Raw genomic sequence first — 19,716 nt, forward strand, 5'->3', positions numbered from 1 at the left:
GCCAAAGAGGTGGGAAGTTTTGTGAGTGTATTTATCTATGGCAGGAAACCCTCTTTAAAGTGATTGGCAGAGAAAGAGATTTTTTTTTACACCCAAATATACATTGCTATAAATGAATCAATACTCCTCACATTCATGGTGGTCTGAAATGAAAAATAATAGTTATGATCGGCACCCTCACCCCAAATATTGGTTGTCAAGGCCAAAATTTGGGGTGGTTTTTAGGGGTTTAAATCAGTGCATCTCCTAGCTGTCTCCATGGCAGCCCCCTTACAACAGAGGGTGACAGCACGGTACCACTACCTGCACAGAAGGAATCAGAGGTACGGATTGATGGACTGCACCATCCAGCAGCAGGAGGGGTGCACGTATCAGCACAGAAAACCCTCCGCCCCGCTCTGCCCACGTCCCCACAGCGGCGATACAGAGCCCCCTGCCATCTCCCCAGCACTGCGAGCTCTGTGTGCAAAGCTGCGCGCCTGCCATTCCTGCTGCCTCCCTTTCTCCCCTTGCTGACCTGTCCCCACCTTCTCTCCCTTACAATCTGCTGGCCCGGCTGCAGCGCCTCCGTCTCTCGCCTTACTTGTTTGTTGTCCTTGAGTCATGGTGGACCATCCATGACATCGGGAACAGAGATGGGGCGAAGCTGTTGAGCCGCTCCATGTGACCCCAGGAACTCAGTATCCCAGACAGCGTGAGTGGGCCCCCCCATCTCGCCAGTGCCCCGGCACTTGCCCGGGTGTGCCGGGGGGCTGACGCCGGCCCTGGATATAGACACATAGAATGCACATATATATACATTGCTCAAAAAAATAAAGGGAACACTTAGACAACAGAATATAACTCCAAGTAAATCAAACTTCTGTGAAATCAAACTGTCCACTTAGGAAGCAACACTGTTTGACAATCAATTTCACATGCTGTTGTGCAAATGGAATAGACAATAGATGGAAATTATTGGCAATTATCAAGACGACCTCAATAAAGGAGTGGTTCTGCAGTCCAATTACAGCAGAAGCTGGCAACGGAGGAAATGGAGAAATTACTTTCTCCTTCTTCACTGCACCTGTGCTGGAATTGTCTCATGTGAAAGAATTGGAGCACAGTGCAGTGACACTTGGATCACGCTCTGACAGAGTTTGAGTGGAGTGTTATTTGCACAATTGGCCCGATTCTCTCACATGAGAGGATCAACGGCAGTGTGACACTGGTCTAACCAGGGTTTTCTTCATTTAATCCGCTACTCTTTCTGGAATTCTTGGTCCAGTGTGCGGTCCTATCAGTAACTGACAGCTTTCTGCATATATGCATGCAGAGATATCGGTCAGTCACTGATAGGACCGCCAACTGGGCCAAAAATCCCAGAAAGAGCAGAGGATTAAATGATGAAAACATAGATTATACTGAATCTTTTTTTTCACAACACTACATATGAATATGCTCAGCTTATGCTCTGTAACATGATGCCTGCAGATTGCACTACATTTTCATGGTGACAGGTTCCCTTTAAACAACTGCTTTAAAAATTTTTACCAAGTACTCTGTCCTTAGTTTGTTATTCATTAAATGTGTGTATATGCTCATGTAATGAAGTGTGAGAGTATAAATCTGCTCACGTCCCACTGCTTTCTCAGGTGTCCTGTGTCGTTCTTATACTCGTGTACCACTGCTTTCTCCGTTGTCCTGTGCCGTTCTTATACTCACGTACCGCTGCTTTCTCCGGTGTCCTGTGCCGTTCTTATACTCGCGTACTGCTGCTTTCTCCGGTGTCCTGTGCCGTTCTTATACTCATGTACCGCTGCTTTCTCCGGTGTCCTGTGTCATTCTTATACTCGCGTAGTTCTTATACTCGCGTACCGCTGCTTTCTCCAGTGTCATAGAATCATAGAATCGCAGAGATGGAAGGGACCTCCTGGGCCATCTGGTCCAACCCCCTGCTCAAAGCAGGATTCGCTAATTCATCCCAGTCAGATGTCTGTCCAGCCTCTGTTTGAAGACATCCATTGAAGGAGAACTCACCACTTCTTGTGGCAGCTTGTTTCACTCATTGATCACTCTAACTGTCAAAAAGTTTTTTCTAATATCTAATCTGTGTCTCCTCCCATTCAGTTTCATCCCATTGCTTCTAGTCTTTCCTTGTGCAAATGAGAATAAAGTTGATCCTTCTACAATGTGACAGCCCTTTAGATATTTGTAGACAGCTATTAAGTCTCCTCTCAGTCTTCTCTTTTGCAAACTAAACATTCCCAAATCCTGCAACCTTTCCTCATAAGACAGGGTTTGCAGACCGGTAACCATTCTGGTCGCTCTTTTCTGAACTTGCTCCAGTTTGTTGATGTCTTTTTTAAAATGTGGTGCCCAAAACTGGACACAATATTCCAGATGAGGTCTGACCAAAGAGGAGTAGAGGGAAATAATGACTTCACGTGATCTAGACTGTATGCTTCTGTTGATACATCTTAGAATTGCATTTGCCTTTTTTGCTGCTGCATCACACTGTTGACTCATATTCAGTCTGTGATCTATTAGTATACCCAAGTCTTTTTCACATGTGCTGTTGCTTAGCCCTATTCCTCCCATTCTGTATATGCTTTTTTCATTTTTATTGCCCAGATGTAGTACTTTGCATTTTTCCCTGTTAAAAACCATTCTGTTAGTTGCTGCCCACTTCTCCAGTTTATTTATATCTTTTTGAATCCTCTCTCTCTCTTCTCTAGTATTAGCTATCCCTCCTAGCTTTGTGTCATCAGCAAATTTAATCAGTTTACCCTCAATTCCTTCATCTAAATCATTGATAAAGATGTTGAACAATACAGGGCCCAGGACAGAGCCCTGTGGTACCCCACTTGAGACATTCTTCCAGCTGGATGTGCAGCCATTTACGACCACTCTTTGGGTCCGATCAGTAAGCCAGTTATGAATCCACCTAACAGTTGCCTTGTCCATTCCATACTTAGTCATTTTTTCAATAAGGATTGTATGAGATACTTTGTCAAATGCTTTGCTGAAGTCAAGATATACTATATCTACAGCATTTCCTTGATCCACCCAATCAGTGATTCCATCATAGAAGGAAATTAAGTTAGTCTGACATGACTTATTAGTTACAAACCCATGCTGACTCTGTTTAATCACTTCATTCTTATCCAGGTACTGACATACATGTTGTTTAATAATTTGCTCAAAGATCTTTCCTGGTATAGAAGTCAGACTCACCGGCCTATAGTTGCCTGGGTCCACCTTCTTCCCCTTTTTGAAGATAGGAACCACATTTGCTTTTCTCCAGTCTTCTGGGACTTCTCCTGTTCTCCAAGAATTTTCAAAGATTATGGAGAGGGGTTCAAAAATTTCTTCTGCTATCTCCTTCAGTACTCTGGGGTGTAATTCATCTGGACCTGGAGACTTGAATTCATTTAGGTTAGCTAAGTGTTTCCTCACTATATTTCTGTTTATAGATATCCTGGATTCTTCTATTCCCTTAATAGGACAGTGAAGAACAGTTGATGTTACATTTCCTTTCTGAGAGAAAACAGATGCAAAATAGGAATTTAAAAGTTTGGCCTTCTCAACATCCTGTCTTACCATTTCATCATTTTCATCCTGTAAAAATCCTATAGCATCTTTGACTTTTCTTTTACTTTTGAGAAAGTACCGTTCTTCTCCTCCTCTCACTGATCTGCTGCGCTCTGCATGACCCGTAAGTTACTATTACAGTGTGAGCCTACGGAGCGCCAGTACAAGGCCGCATAGGCTTTCAATGTAAAAGAGACATAGAACTTGAAGTAATGGCTAGTCGCAACTGTGGTGATGTCACTGAGAAGCGGAGCAAAACAGCACTGGACATCGGTAGGTAGGTGAGTATATTAATACACTCACACTATTATTTATTATTATTATTTTTTTATTTTTATATAGCGCTAACATATTCCGCAGCGCTTTACAGTTTTCACACATTTTCACTGTCCCCAATGGGGCTCACAATCTAAATTCCCTATCAGTATGTCTTTGGAGTGTGGGAGGAAACCGGAGTACCCGGAGGAAACCCACGCAAACACGGGGAGAACATACAAACTCCTTGCAGATGTTGTCCTTGGTGGGATTCAAACCCAGGACCCCACCAAGCCACCGTGTAATGTAGTGTGAGCCACCGTGCTGCCCTCACACTACATTACATGCATATACACACATGTAATGGGTAGAAGACTTAGTGGGAGTGCTTTGACTGGCATCTTGGATAAAGGACAAAGAACAATTCCAGAAGGTTCTTTGGCCATAAAGTATTGATGATCTATCATTAGGTTGGATCAATTCGCATCAGTGGGAATCCAACACCCGACTCTTTCTCTTATTGCCTTCGGTGGATGCAGGCTTAAACATATAAAGGAGCTGAACAGTGCAGCTACCTACACTGGCCAGATACCATGGGTCAGGTATTATTCCTATCAGCTCCATCAGCATCTGAAATACAGAAATCATCCTGAATGGGATTTTATTAGGTGCATGATAGTTTAATTAATGGAAATGAAAGGATTAGAGTCAAATAGCAATCATTGTAAAAGTAGCGACTAATTGACCACATGTGACTATTTTTGGAGTGCGGAATTGGATTTGATCTGACTGGAAAATGCTGATTAAAATGTATATTCTGTAAGTGACAGAAGCATCAGTGGAATGACCTCATTATGTATAAACACAGTGCTGGGAAAATCTACAATTTGGAAAGAGCCACAGACTGAATACAAAATAATAGTTACACTGTCATTAATCATGAATTGTAAATGCCAGTTCTATTTTTATAAATATTATGCATGTGAAATGATATCATGTTCCAAGCAAACAAATCTCACAGATTAAATTGTGTCATTGAAGAATAACAATAAATTGTCATTGGAGGCAATTTGTTCTCTTTAAATAGATGATGTCACATGGACAGTTTTATGTTACATGGAATGCAATATTCTAAGAGCTTGATGTCACTGACAGCTGGAATCTTTTGGAAACAACTAGCAAACAAGGGGCTTCCTGCGCAATTCCTGACCCCAGGAAATCAATGCTTAGCAAAACCCCCACAATCATAAGCAATGTTCATCCAAGCAAGCAGTGAAGTAGAAATGATTTCCTGTCTCCGATGACTGTCGTAACTTGGACGTATTAGGCAAACGCACATCTAAAGTCACAACAGGAAAATAGTCAAAACAACAGAGGTTCAACTAAAAACTAGAGCGCTGTAAAAAAAAAAGGAGCTTTGTCTACACACGCACAGCTGCACAACCAGACAGTGAACTGTGCTGACATCCAATGGCCTGACTAAATAGTGTAAAAGCAGACAGGACTTATTTTCTCAGACATAGTCATAGAACATGAAAAAAATATAAGCAATGTGATTTTATTAAGTATCTGTTCATAAATAGAATGAAGGTCCCTTGGTTATTACAGCTGTCCTGCATCACCACTACTATAGCTTGTCCGCTGCATGTATATGCTCTACCCACGTGTGTTAGCTTGTCCCCTGCATGTATATGCTCTACCCATGTGTGTTAGCTTGTGCGCTGCATGTATATGCTCTACCCATGTGTGTTAGCTTGTGCGCTGCATGTATATGCTCTACCCACGTGTGTTAGCTTGTCCCCTGCATGTATATGCTCTACCCATGTGTGTTAGCTTGTGCGCTGCATGTATATGCTCTACCCATGTGTGTTAGCTTGTCCGCTGCATGTATATGCTCTACCCATGTGTTAGCTTCTCCTCTGCATGTACAGTCATATGTTAAAGTTTGGGCACCCCTATTAATGTTAACCTTTTTTCTTTATAACAATTTTGGTTTTTGCAACAGCTATTTCAGTTTCATATATCTAATAACTGATGGACTCAGTTATATTTCTGGATTCAAATGAGGTTTATTGTACTAACAGAAAATGTGCAATCTGCATTTAAACAAAATTTGACCGGTGCAATAGTATGGGCACCTCAACATAAAAGTGACATTAATATTTCGTAGATCCTCCTTTTGCAAAAATAACAGCCTCTAGTCACTTCCTGTAGCTATTAATGAGTTCCTGGATCCTGGATGAAGGTATTTGTGACCATTCCTGTTTACAAAACAATTCCAGTTCAGTTAAGTTTGATGGTCGCCGAGCATGGACAGCCCGCTTCAAATCATCCCACAGATGTTCAATGATATTCAGGTCTGGGGACTGGGATGGCCATTCCAGAACATTGTAATTGTTCCTCTGCATGAATGCCTGAGTAGATTTGGAGCGGTGTTTTGGATCATTGTCTTGCTGAAATATCCATCCCCTGCGTAACTTCAACTTCATCACTGATTCTTGCACATTATTGTCAAGAATCTGCTGATACTGAGTTGAATCCATGCGACCCTCAACTTTAACAAGATTCCCCGTGCCGGCATTGGCCACACAGCCCCAAAGCATGATGGAACCTCCACCAAATTTTACTGTGGGTAGCAAGTGTTTTTCTTGGGATGCTGTGTTTTTTAGCCTCCATGCATAACGCCTTTTTGTATGACCAAACAACTCAGTCTTTGTTTCATCAGTCCACAGGACCTTCTTCCAAAATGTAACTGGCTTGTCCAAATGTGCTTTTGCATACCTCAGGCGACTCTGTTTGTGGCGTGCTTGCAGAAACGGCTTCTTTCGCTTCACTCTCCCATACAGCTTCTCCTTGTGCAAAGTGCACTGTATTGTTGACCGATGCACAGTGACACCATCTGTAGCAAGATGATGCTGCAAGTCTTTGGAGGTGGTCTGTGGATTGTCCTTGACTGTTCTCACCATTCTTCTCTGCCTGTCTGATATTTTTCTTGGCCTGCCACTTCTGGGCTTAACAAGAACTGTACCTGTGTTCTTCCATTTCCTTACTATGTTCCTCACAGTGGAAACTGACAGGTTAAATCTCTGAGACAACTTTTTGTATCCTTCCCCTGAAAAGCTTTGTTGAATAATCTTTGTTTTCAGATCATTTGAGAGTTGTTTTGAGGAGCCCATGATGCCACTCTTCATAGGAGAATCAAATAGGAGAACTACTTGCAAGTGGCCACCTTAAATACCTTTTCTCATGATTTGATACACCTCGCTATGAAGTTCAAAGCTCAATGAGGTTACAAAACCAATTTAGTGCTTCAGGAAGTCAGTAAAAAGTAGTTAGGAGTGTTCAAATCAAGAAAATGATAATGGTGCCCATACTTTTGCACCGGTCAAATTTTGCTTAAATGCAGATTGCACATTTTCTGTTAGTACAATAAACCTCATTTGAATCCAGAAATATAACTGAGTCCATCAGTTATTAGATATATGAAACTGAAATAGCTGTTGCAAAAACCAAAATTGTTATAAAGAAAAAAGGTTAACATTAATAGGGGTGCCCAAACTTTAACATATGACTGTATATGCTCTACCCATGTGTGTTAGCTTGTCCGCTGCATGTATATGCTCTACCCATGTGTTAGCTTCTCCGCTGCATGTATATGCTCTACCCATGTGTGTTAGCTTCTCCGCTGCATGTATATGCTCTACCCATGTGTGTTAGCTTGTCCGCTGCATGTATATGCTCTACCCATGTGTGTTAGCTTCTCCGCTGCATGTATATGCTCTACCCATGTGTGTTAGCTTGTGCTCTGCATGTATATACTCTACCCATGTGTGTTAGCTTGTCCCCTGCATGTATATGCTCTACCCATGTGTGTTAGCTACTCCGCTGCATGAATATGCTCTACCCATGTGTGTTAGCTTCTCCGCTGCATGTATATGTTCTACTCATGTGTGTTAGCTTCTCCACTGCATATATATGCTCTACCCATGTGTGTTAGCTTGTGCGCTGCATATATATGTTCTACCCATGTGTGTTAGCTTGTCCTCTGCATATATATGCTCTACCCATGTGTGTTAGCTTCTCCGCTGCATGTATATGCTCTACCCATGTGTGTTAGCTTCTCCGCTGCATATATATGTTCTACCCATGTGTGTTAGCTTATTCCCAGCATGTATATGCTCTACCCATGTGTTTTGGCTTCTCCGCTGCATGTCTATGCTCTACCCATGTGTGTTAGCTTCTCCGCTGCATGTATATGCTCTACCCATGTGTGTTAGCTTGTCCGCTGCATGTATATGCTCTACCCATGTGTGTTAGCTTGTCCGCTGCATGTATATGCTCTACCCATGTGTGTTAGCTTCTCCGCTGCATATATATGTTCTACCCATGTGTGTTAGCTTATTCCCAGCATGTATATGCTCTACCCATGTGTTTTGGCTTCTCCGCTGCATGTCTATGCTCTACCCATGTGTGTTAGCTTGTCCGCTGCATTTATATGCTCTACCCATGTGTGTTAGCTTGTCCGCTGCATGTATATGCTCTACCCATGTGTGTTAGCTTGTCCGCTGCATGTATATGCTCTACCCATGTGTGTTAGCTTCTCCGCTGCATATATATGTTCTACCCATGTGTGTTAGCTTATTCCCAGCATGTATATGCTCTACCCATGTGTTTTGGCTTCTCCGCTGCATGTCTATGCTCTACCCATGTGTGTTAGCTTGTCCGCTGCATTTATATGCTCTACCCATGTGTGTTAGCTTGTCCGCTGCATGTATATGCTCTACCCATGTGTGTTAGCTTCTCCGCTGCATATATATGCTCTACCCATGTGTGTTAGCTTGTCCGCTGAATGTATATGCTCTACCCATGTGTGTTAGCTTGGCCGCTGCATTTATATGCTCTACCCATGTTTGTTAGCTTGTCTGCTGCATGTATATGCTCTACCCATGTGTGTTAGCTTGTCCGCTGCATGTATATGCTCTACCCATGTGTGTTAGCTTGTCCGCTGCATGTACATGCTCTACCCATGTGTGTTAGCTTGTCCCCAGCATGTATATGCTCTACCCATATGTGTTAGCTTGTCTGCTGCATGTATATGCTCTACCCATGTGTGTTAGCTTGTCCCCAGCATGTATCTGCTCTACTCATGTGTGTGTGGATTTTAGGTGTTATAGTTAAATTCAACACAATTGATGATCTATAAGACTTTCTGTGCTTCGGTTAGAACAAACAATAAATTTTCAGTTCCACCAGTGATAGTGTTTAATGTGCAAAAAAAAGCTCAGAGGAATACTCTGAACGTTAAATGTACATGTGCCTCTAGGCCAACATCTTCAAAGTGATGAACATGGAATAAGTCGTTAGGACTGAAGCATTCTGTCCATAGACCTGTCTGTACCAAAAAGACCTGTGTAAACAAACAATTCCACCACCTTTTTTCCCTTTGTGGCTACAGCCCATGAGACCAGCTTGCTGGATAAGAATTTTAACACAGTATATATTATATGTTCTCTGTTATTTTAGTAACAGTTACAAAATTCCTGAGGACCACATTTAGTGAATATAAAATGTTTTCTGTTGATAAAATTATTGAAGCTCTGACTTTATTTAGATTAGCTACTTAGTTCCTAGTAAAAATATAAGCCTGGGGTGATCAGACGTCTCTCGTATCTGAGATACTTTTTGTGGAGTCAAGTGGTTTACCAACTACAGATGAAGTACGTCAATGGCCAGGTCTAAATAGAAGCATTGTGGTTTTATTTACATGTTTTTTACTTGCCAAATTTCATGTAAAGACAATAGGTACATCCATAGCCCTCGTAACATGATTCTGGTTTGTAAAGAAAGACAAGTCATGCAACGCAAATGTATTTTATGAAACGGATTCCATATGGAATCTGCTAAAATTTACATTTTTTGTGAGCCAGGTATGGTTCTTTTCTTTTCTGAGAAGCTGTAGTGTTTCAGATAAAACATACTGTAAAGATCTGGCCTATCCCTCTATTTGATTGAAAAATCTCTCCAACATGTATTCAAGGGGAGAGACCAGTCATTCACCTAGAGTATGGGAATGACAAGGCTACTGTTAGGTGGAGTCATAAATGGCTCAATGATCGTACTCATCCAGTGGACATCCAATTGGAAGTGATTCAAGTAGGGAACCACAAGGCTCTGTCCTGTCCCCAGTGTTGTTCAACATTTTTGTAAAGGTTCTAGATAAGGGAACTGAAGATAAACAAATTAAATTTGCAGACAATGCAAAGCTAGTAGGGATAGCTAACACTAAAGAAGACCGAGAATGTATTCAGAAGGATCTAGATAAGCTTGAACAATGGGCAGCGACTAGTAGAATGGTATTTAACAGGGAAAAATGCAAGATTCTACATCTGGGCAAGAAAAACAAAAATAACATCTATAGTGTCATGATCCAGGACGGGGTTTCGCTTTGGCCCATCCTGGTCTGACTGGGGGTTAATTGTTCCGCGTCTCCCTGGCAGAGGGCGGCTATTTAATGCTCACTGGACCTAGGTCCGGTGTCAGTTATACTCCTGCCCTCAGCTGAGTTAGTTGACCTTGTGCGTACGTGTGCCTTGTGCCTGATATCTTGCTTGCTTGTTTGGTTTTGATCCGGTTCTGTCCCTGTTACGAGTTCTGCCTGTCCCTCTTGTACTGCGCTACCTCTCGTGTATGACTCTCTGCTTGTGACCCGACTTCTCTCTGCTCATCCCCTTGGTACCACGTCGCCCTCTTGTGTATGACCTTTGGCTTTGTCTGACCTCCCATCTGCTTATCCCTCCTGTACCTCTCTGTCCGTACTGTGTATGAACTCCATTTTTCCTGACTCTGAGTTTTCTGTCTTCTCTGTAAGCAGGATGCTAAGCCCCGCCCCCTTGCAGTCACGTGACTGTAGGTCCCGTGTCGGCTTGCTAAACTTCATCACTCAGGTCCTGTGCACCTATACTTTCTGGATGTCCTGATCCCCAGGGGTCCCTACAGTGCGGGTGAGTCCCTGCTCAGCGGAGGCTGTACGCCAGCGCTGTCAGGATCCTGATATATAGAATATGAGGAATAGAACTAAGCAACAGCATGTGTGAAAAAGACTTGAGTATACTAATAGATCACAGACTGGACATGAGTCAACAGTGTGATGCAGCAGCAAAAAGGGAAACACAGTTCTGGGATGTATTTAAAGAAGCATACAGTCTAGATCATGTGAATTAATGATCCCCCTCTACTCCTCCTTGGTCAGGCTTCATCTGGAATACTATGTCTAGTTCTGGGCACCACATTTTAAAAAAGACATTGAAAAACTGGATCAATATCCTAGAAAAGATACCAGGATAGTGAGCACAGTATGTCCTACGAGGAACGGTTAGAGGATTTGGGAATGTTTAGCTTGCAAAAAAGAAGGCTCAGAGGAGAATTAATAGCTGTCTACAAATATCTGAAGGGATGTCTCAGTGTAGAGGGATCATCCTTATTCTGATTTGCACATGGAAACACGAAAAGCAATGGAATGAAACTGAAAGTGAGAAGATACAGATTAGATATTAGAAAAAAAACTTTTTTACAGTGAGGGTGATCAATGAGTGGAACAAGCTGCCATGTGAGGTGGTGAGTTCTCTTTCAATGGAAGTCTACAAATAGAGGCTGGACAGACATCTGTCTGAGATGGTCTAGTGAATCCTGCATTGAGCAGGGGGTTGCACAAGATGACCCTGGAGGTTGTTTCCAATGCTAACATTCTATGATTCTATGAAATGTCTAAGCATTTCAGAGAAAAACATAGCTGGTTGCAATCATGCAGACAGGCTCTAATACATGCTGCCCTGTAGTGTGGTCAGCGTGAAGCAACTCACAGGTTTTATTTGGTGCCTGGCCCCTTTTAAGGGGAATTTGGCAGTAGGAGCAACACCCTCTAAGCCATCTGTATGGGCATGCAGGTCATAGGAAGCTGAAAAAATTATACCTTGATATATTCCGGAGAATTCTGCATTTTTCCTATTGGTAATTGAGCTGCTCAGGACTATGGTTTGAGCGCTGATCTGCATGAGAATCTGCCTCCAGAGCTTGTTTTAATTTGAAGGGGGAATTACCAGTGCGAGACATGTAATTGCTGCTCTCTTGCTCTCCTGATCTCAGGTTCCTCTCAGCTTCAGCTTCCATCTCGCAGGCAGCGGATGTTGCAATTTGTTTCAATACCGCAGTGCTGTGAGAGCTACATCAAATGTGTTTTTTTATGAAACAAAGTTCTCTTTTACTGTTCTGAGTTAGTTACGTGTCTCACACTGGTAATGCCCCCTTTCATATAAAATAATCTCTGGAGGCAGATTCTCATGCAGATCAGTATCATGCCTATAGCCTGTAAAAGCTCATTTACGTATAAGAAAATAGTGTATTTCTCAGGAATAAAACAACGGATAGCAGATATTAAGGTATAGTTTTATTCAGCTTCCAATGACCTACTGTACATGTCTATAGGAAAGTGGCTTAGGAGAGTTGATGCTACTGACCAATTCAATTTAAATCACATAGAAGAGAATCTTTCTCCCATATGTCCCAGAAGGTAGCCAAACTAAAACGAGCAATTTTTCAAGGAAATTATAGGAATTGTTTCCCCTTTATCTTATCCCCCTCCTTCTCTGAGCTACAAAGACTTACAAAAGAACAGATCCCTCTAAACGGTTTCTCAATTAGGTGCCATATCCCAGGAATCCAGGTCAAGTCATAAAAGCTTCAAAGAAAAGAAAGGATGAGCAATCCACAGCTACATTTCACTAATTAAAACTCTCTGTAGACTGCTATTTAAAAGCAAATAGCATGGCTGGCAGAACTCAGCAATAAACCGTAAAGAGAACAATTTGAACTTTGTCTTTTTTTTAACCATTTTAGATTTAGATTGCTCCCGAAAACAGAACTCTTATTCTTTTCAATAATCTAGTCTGGTAACTTCCTATTTATTGGGTTAAAATAATTAAATCTACTACTACCTTACTAAACTATTCCTAATGTCTGCAATGCTAGTTGTTCATTCTGTGCCATTTACCCAGATTAGTTTTAGCAATTCAGAAACAAGAAAACATTTTTTTTTTTTTCAAATAGGGCTCTGTGCCTTGAGATTTTCCATGTGATTGAGTCAGTCTCTCCTATATCACTGAGACAAGGTAACCCTTCATCTGCCAGCAGTTTTCCAATTTGCAGCAAATCACTGAATTACTTACTATGTCAGTTTAATTTTTGCTCGTGCACTTACTGCATAGGCATTATTTCCTTTAGAACTTTAGACTATCCATTTCAATATATTTTAAATTACTCCTCAATTCTGATTTGTTAAAAACTGTTCTTTTTTATTCTACTTAATTGTGGTCGTCCTTTTGGAAGGATAAATAAGGCACTAATAAAGTATAACTCAAACCCAGGACCAATATCTTTTGTTTTTTAAGTGTTGGTTGTTCCACACACAATTTAAGGAAATGTGTCAATAGGATCAACCCTCCTAAGCCATCTATATGGGTATGCCAGTCATAATGATACTTTGATATCCGCAATCCGATGTCTTATCCAGATAAATTCACATTTTTCTTATATGTATATGAGCTGTGAGATCTCTGAGCCAGACACAAATCTGCATGATAGTCTGCCTCCAGAGCTTGTATTAAATGAAAGGAGGTGTGGACAGTGTGAGACATGTAATGGCTGCTCTGTGCTCTCCTGATATCACTGAAGAACTGTGTAAGATTATAACTGACACAGGACAGCATCAAACACATCTGCAGATTCCTCTCAGTGCTTCAGCTTCCATCTCACAGGCAGCCAGTGTTGTAATACAGCAGAGCTGTGAGAGCTGCAGCAAATATATTTGTAAGGAGACAAATTTCAGTTCCACTGTTCTGTGTTAGTTACATGTCTCACACTGGTAATGCCTCTTTTATTTAAAATGACCTCTGGAGGCAGATTCTCATGCAGATTAATGTCCTGCCCATAGTGCTTAACAGCTCATTTACATATAGGAAAAACATGAATTTCTCTGGACTAAGACCTGTGCCACTCCTTCAAGTGATTCAGTTGTGATCAACTAAGTACAGTATCTTCATATCAACCTCTAAATCTTCCCCCAAGCCATTCCTTCTTGCTTTCTTTCAGCACTGATAAATAATGCACCGCAGGAACTCTGCAAATTCGACATTATGACGGCGAGCCATTTCAGCAAAATCTGCATTTTAAAATGGCACTTTTTCTCTTCAGTGCTTGGTATTGTACCACGAACACTAAATTTTTCATTTTCATATACCAATGCCATAGACTGCTGTGAAGCGTATGTGGGTTCAAGATGCTCACCATATAAGATAAATTCCTCGAGAGGAGAAGTTTCTAAACGTGGTCACTTATAGTGTGTTTCTGCTTTCTTTAGACCTTGGCGATTCTGCAAATTTAACATGCCATCCGCAGTCAGTTTCTGCCTAATTTGCATTCAAAAATAAAAATAGCACTTCTCCTTCTGAGCCCTGCCATGTGTCCTAACAGTATATTCCCACCCCATATGGTGTACTCAGGATAAAATATGTAACAAATGATGGTGATCCATTTTTTCATCTTATCCTTGTGAAAATGACAAATTTTGGGCTACATCAACATTTTCGTGGAAAAAAATAGTTTAGCATTTTAACTGACCAATGTAATAAACTTCTGTGAAGCGCCTGTGTGTTTAACCCCATAACAGCCAGAGGTATTTTTGGTTTTGCATTTTCATTTTTCACTCCCCTTCTTCCCAGAGCCATAACTTTTTTATTTTTCATAAACATGGCCATGTGAGAGCTTATTTTTTGCAGGACGAGTTGTACTTTTTAACGACACCATTGGTTTTACCATGTTGTGTACTAGAAAATGGGAAAAAAATTCCAAATTTGGTGAAATTGCAAAAAAAGTGCAATCCCACACTTGTTTGTTTTTTTTTCACCATGCTAAAATTGACCTGCCGGTTATGATTCTCCAGGTCATTATAAGTTCATAGACACCAAACATGTCTAGGTTCCATTTTGGTGCAGATAGGTTCTTTTGATTGCCCATTATTGCATTTTAATGCAATGTTGCGGCAACAAAAAAAATGTAATTCTGGCATTTTGACTTTTTTTCTCATTACGCCGTTTAGCGATCAGGTTAATTCTTTTATTATATTGATAGATCGGGCAATTTTGAATGTGGTGATACCAAATATGTGTATGTGTGATTTTTTTAATTGTTTTATTTTGAATGGGGCGAAAGGGGGGGTGATTTGAACTTTTATATATTTTTTTATTTTTTTAATATTTTTAAAAACATTTTTTTAACTCATCCTGAGATTTCAGGACAAGATCTCGTTGCCGAGATCTCAATCCAAGCATGCGCCGCTCCAGGCGGCCATTTTCCTGGAGGCCACCGCAACACAGCAATGGATGTGCTGGGCCTTCGGGCTTTCAGAAAATGTCGGTGGAGCCACTGTACCTTTAGAACCGCCAAACCTGTCGCACCAGTCTGGGATGGGAGTCATATTGCCGGACCACCGAACACCCCCTGTGACCACGCTCCACCAGCGCTGCTGATCCTCCCCCCTGGTAAGCTGAATTCGGACTGTAAGATGGACCCCTATTTGACACATTCATTTTTTTCTCTATTTTCCTTCAGAAAATTTGGGGTGTGTCTTATGGTCTGGTGTGTCTTTTATTCCGAAAAATACGGGAAATAAGTTTTGGCCCCAACCAAATCTCTCTGTAGAACTCATAGCAAAGCTCAGTATTAACCTACCAGCTCCCTGGAAATATAACAGCAATGCTAATGTTTCACCAGAGCAGTTGCTCAGTGGCATTCACAGTGTAAGTGTGGCACTGCCTAGCAACAAAATCAGGAGTAGTAGGGGCATAAATATAACATTGTTGCAGGCTCACGTAAATCAGCCTGACCCCAAGATTGGCTGTAATTTAAGAAGAGGTTATTTAACTGGAACACCCCATTAAAATGTAATGTTCCTAATTTTTTTCTGTTACTTTTTTTACATGACTATGATGAGTGAATTGATGCTGGTTAGTGTAACTTTATTTCTTTATTTTCTTATAGATACCAGCTGGATTAACAAAGCTCAGCTCAGAACTGTTCATATATCAGAAGCATTTTGATTGGCTGAAGAAAGCTGCACATGTGGTTCGTCACTTAGATCATGAATTTACCAGCATTCACAACCGCATAGAAAAGTTGGTGAAAAAAATTGACTTTTTGGTAAGCAGATGATTACAGCTGCAAACTAGGCTACTTCATTACTGAAACATTTATTCCCCTTCTTTATCAAACTACTTTATGTATATAAAAAGCAAAAAACACAAATATCCTGAACTAAAAAGTAAAAAATGTATACTGCAAATAATGCATAAAGGTAATAATAATAAGGGTATTTAGTAAACATAATTTTGATCTAATTTTCATATATGGGTGTGACCGCCCTCTTTCTGAGCTGGGAAAGCCATCCAGTCTGGCCTAAACTATTATTAGTGGTTCAGCAGCTCGACCCTTATTCACATTCACGCCACTTGGCAAGTGAAAAGGTTTTAAATACTAGAGTAGGGACTGTCCCACAAGGGTTGCCGTGACGTGGCGGGATGGCTTGTACATTATTTCGATCAAAATTATGTTTACTAGATACCCTTATTATTATCACCTTTATGCATTATTTGCAGTATATTTTTTACTTTTAGTTCAGGATATTTGTGTTTTTTGCTTTTTGTTTTCTCTGGTTAATGGTCATGTGTTAATATGCACTTACATTGTGCATACACATTAACTTACTTTTCTCAGCTCAGATTTGTTTTTTATTTACTTTATGTATATGTATATATATATATTTGAATAAAAAAAAAATCAGGACATAGTACATATTTTGATTTTTGTACATTATGGTTTTAAAACATTTGTTGTAAAGATGAAAAAATAATTATGGAAAAAAAAGATTTTGTTACAAAATAATAAGCATTTAATTGTCCAGGCAGGATTTTCTTTTGATTTTTGATTTTTTTAATTTATTTCACCCACTTTGCCTCAACAAGGACTTTAAAGACCTTTCAGGACATTTTTAACATATTAATAAATTATCTTTATTACCGATTTTCCTCTGTAACTAGGACTGATATATATCAACCCTAGTTACAGGGGAAATCAGTACTAAAAATAATTAAATCTGCAGTATTTTAAAGTTAAAATTGTCTCTTTTGGACTATTTGGACAGGCTGGTCCCCGGCGGCTTCTCCCCACCCACTGTCATGGTTTCCTGCAGCATGCGCCTATTGGGAGAGACTTGTCACTCCGTGACAGAGAGGTGGGAAAAACTGGCAGGGAACTGCCTGTCTGACTAATTTCATTGCGGCTTGATCCCTGGCAGCTGTTAAACAATGTTATCTGCTGAAAAACTGCAGTACTAAAGTTAACATGAAATTATACAGCCAGTGTCTGATGCATGCTGCCCAGATCAGGCAGTATGCATCAGCTGTCAGGTTCCCCTTAAGGCTGTGTGCACATGCTGCGGATTCTGCTGCGGATCCGCAGCAGATTTGGCCCTGCGGATCCGCAGCAGTTTCTGCTGCAGTGTACAGTACCATTATTCCCTATGGGAATTAAAAACCGCTGTGCAGACGCTGCAGAATTTTCCGCATGGATTTTGCTGCATTTTCAAATCCGCAGAAAGAATTGCATGTCAATTCTTTCTGCGGATTCCGCAGCGGTTTACCATCTCCTCGATTGTGGAGATGATAAACCGCAGGGCAAAACCGCAGGCTAATCCGCAGATAAACCGCAGGTCTTTTGAATCCGCAGCAGATTCCGCAGCGTGTGCACACAGCCTTATAAAATCGTTTTAGCAATTTCCAGCCTCTCAGAACTATCTTCACCAGCAGAGTGGCTGCTATTACTGCCAGTGAATTAAAGGAGAATGAGAAACTAGGTCTGAGCTGAAAAAGTCAATTAATGTGTATGCAAAATGCAAATGCATATAAACACATGACCTTTACACAGAGAAAACAAAAAACAAAAAACAAATACCCTAAAATAAAAAAAAAATCTTTATTTTAGGGTATTTGTTTTTGGTTTTCCCAGTGAATTAAAGGACAAAGAGACACTGTCATGACATATAATGTGCTCAAGCTACTCTGCACTCACTTTTACATTATATACTTTAGCTCAGAAACTTTTCAAAATGTATAATCTCAATACAGGGAAATCTAATGTCTTAAAATAGCATAATTTCTATTGCTTTTCTAATTTCTATAATAATTTCTTTCAGATGACAAAGATGAATATAGCACGTGTTAGTGACCCACCTCTGCCACAGCTTCCTAACACAACCACCCAGTGGGGAGTAGTGCAAACTGGTCACGCCATTTTCCACCATTTTCACCTCTTCTTGGATTATACTACTCGTGTTGTAGTCCTAATGAAAAATAAGTTGTAGAGAAAACTTGAAGATTTGCTCAAGCAATGGTAGAAACACATTGCTAAGAAAATGTGCCTTTATGTAACAGAAACAGACATTCCTTGATTCCGAAAGCTTAAGAAATCTTTCAGAAAACAAAATCCTCAAAGTCTCCTTATTGTGCCTGACTGATGGAGAAGGAAAATAAGAACGCTATACACTTTTTATGCATGGTACACTGATGTCTCCTATCTATTTATAATGCAGTTTATTTATTTATTTATTTATTTTCATTATTAATATTTAATTTTTTAAGTACGGTAAGTTTATATATGGTTTTGTGGATTTTTCTGATGATATGTTGTTATTCTTATTATATTTAAGTATGAGTTACTGTTTTTCTTACTACAATCTTGTTTGCAATTTATGAACAACTCCAGAAACACGACCGCATTGACAGTCAAAAACTGACAAGCTGCATATCATTTTCGACAAATCTAACGGGTCTTACTTTCTGATTTTCATAATGTTTTATGGAAATACTAAAAGCCATAGGCATATATGGAATGAATAGAGAGAATGAGATATTGTGTTCTTAAAGGGAATCTGTCACCTATTTTTAGCCCTATCAGCTACCGGCACCGCCATCGGGGGCTTATCTACAGCATTCTGTAATGCTGTAGATAAGCCCCCGATGTAACCTGAAAGATAGGAAAAACGAGTTAGATTATACTTACTGGGGGGCGTGGACGGGTGCGGTGGGTGTCCGATCCGGAGCCTCCCATCTTCTAGTGATGCCGTCCTCCTTCTTACTTCTGCCGCAGTTCCTGTGCATACATACTTTATCTGCCCTGTTGAGGGCAGAGTAAAGTACTGCAGTGCGCAGGCGCTGGGAAAGGTCAGAGAGGTCGGGTGCCTGCACACTGCAGTACTTTACTCTGCCCTCAACAGGGCAGATAAAGTACGCCTGCGCCGGAGCTGCAGCAGCAGTAAGAAGGAGGACGGCTTCGCTAGAAGATGGGAGGTGCCGGACCGGACAGCGACACCCATCAGACCGGACCGGACTCCTGGGTGAGTATAATCTAAATTGTTTTTCTTGTCTTTCAGGTTACATTGGGGGGGGGGGCTTATCTATAGTATTACAGAATGCTGTAGATAAGCCCCTGATGGCGGTGGACGCAGCTTATGTACAAAAAAATAGGTGACAGATTCCCTTTAAAGTGAAATCAATAATACGGTTTAATTATGGTTGACTGTCTTTTCACTTTAAGCATACCCCTTCACAAATCATATGGGAGGTCTGTTCTCACATGTGTCTTTTTAAATAGGGCCTCATTCAGATATTCTTCCTTTGTGCAAAAAAAATTTGATCTTTATCAGTGTTTTTGGTTCGGTTGTCTCCTCAGCTTCTCATACCCATTTCAATGTTAAAAACAGACAACACATGGATGTCAATGATC

At 40.7% G+C, this 19,716-nt stretch overlaps 1 protein-coding gene across 1 annotated transcript in view; it reads left to right on the top strand.

Annotated features, from left to right (window-relative positions):
* Nucleotides 1-18,447, top strand: part of IL11 (interleukin 11) — a 33,205-nt gene extending 14,758 nt beyond the window's left edge. Inside the window, exons 4-5 of the mRNA XM_073552051.1 lie at nt 15,919-16,077; nt 18,128-18,447. Coding sequence (XP_073408152.1) covers nt 15,919-16,077; nt 18,128-18,295 — 327 coding nt within the window. The 3' untranslated portion in view covers nt 18,296-18,447. The remainder of the gene's footprint in view (nt 1-15,918; nt 16,078-18,127) is intronic.
* Nucleotides 18,448-19,716: the final 1,269 nt, after the last annotated feature.

This window comes from Dendrobates tinctorius, unplaced genomic scaffold (assembly GCF_039654945.1).
Source record: "Dendrobates tinctorius isolate UK_male_01 unplaced genomic scaffold, ASM3965494v1 ptg000184l, whole genome shotgun sequence".
NCBI lineage: Eukaryota > Metazoa > Chordata > Amphibia > Anura > Dendrobatidae > Dendrobates > Dendrobates tinctorius.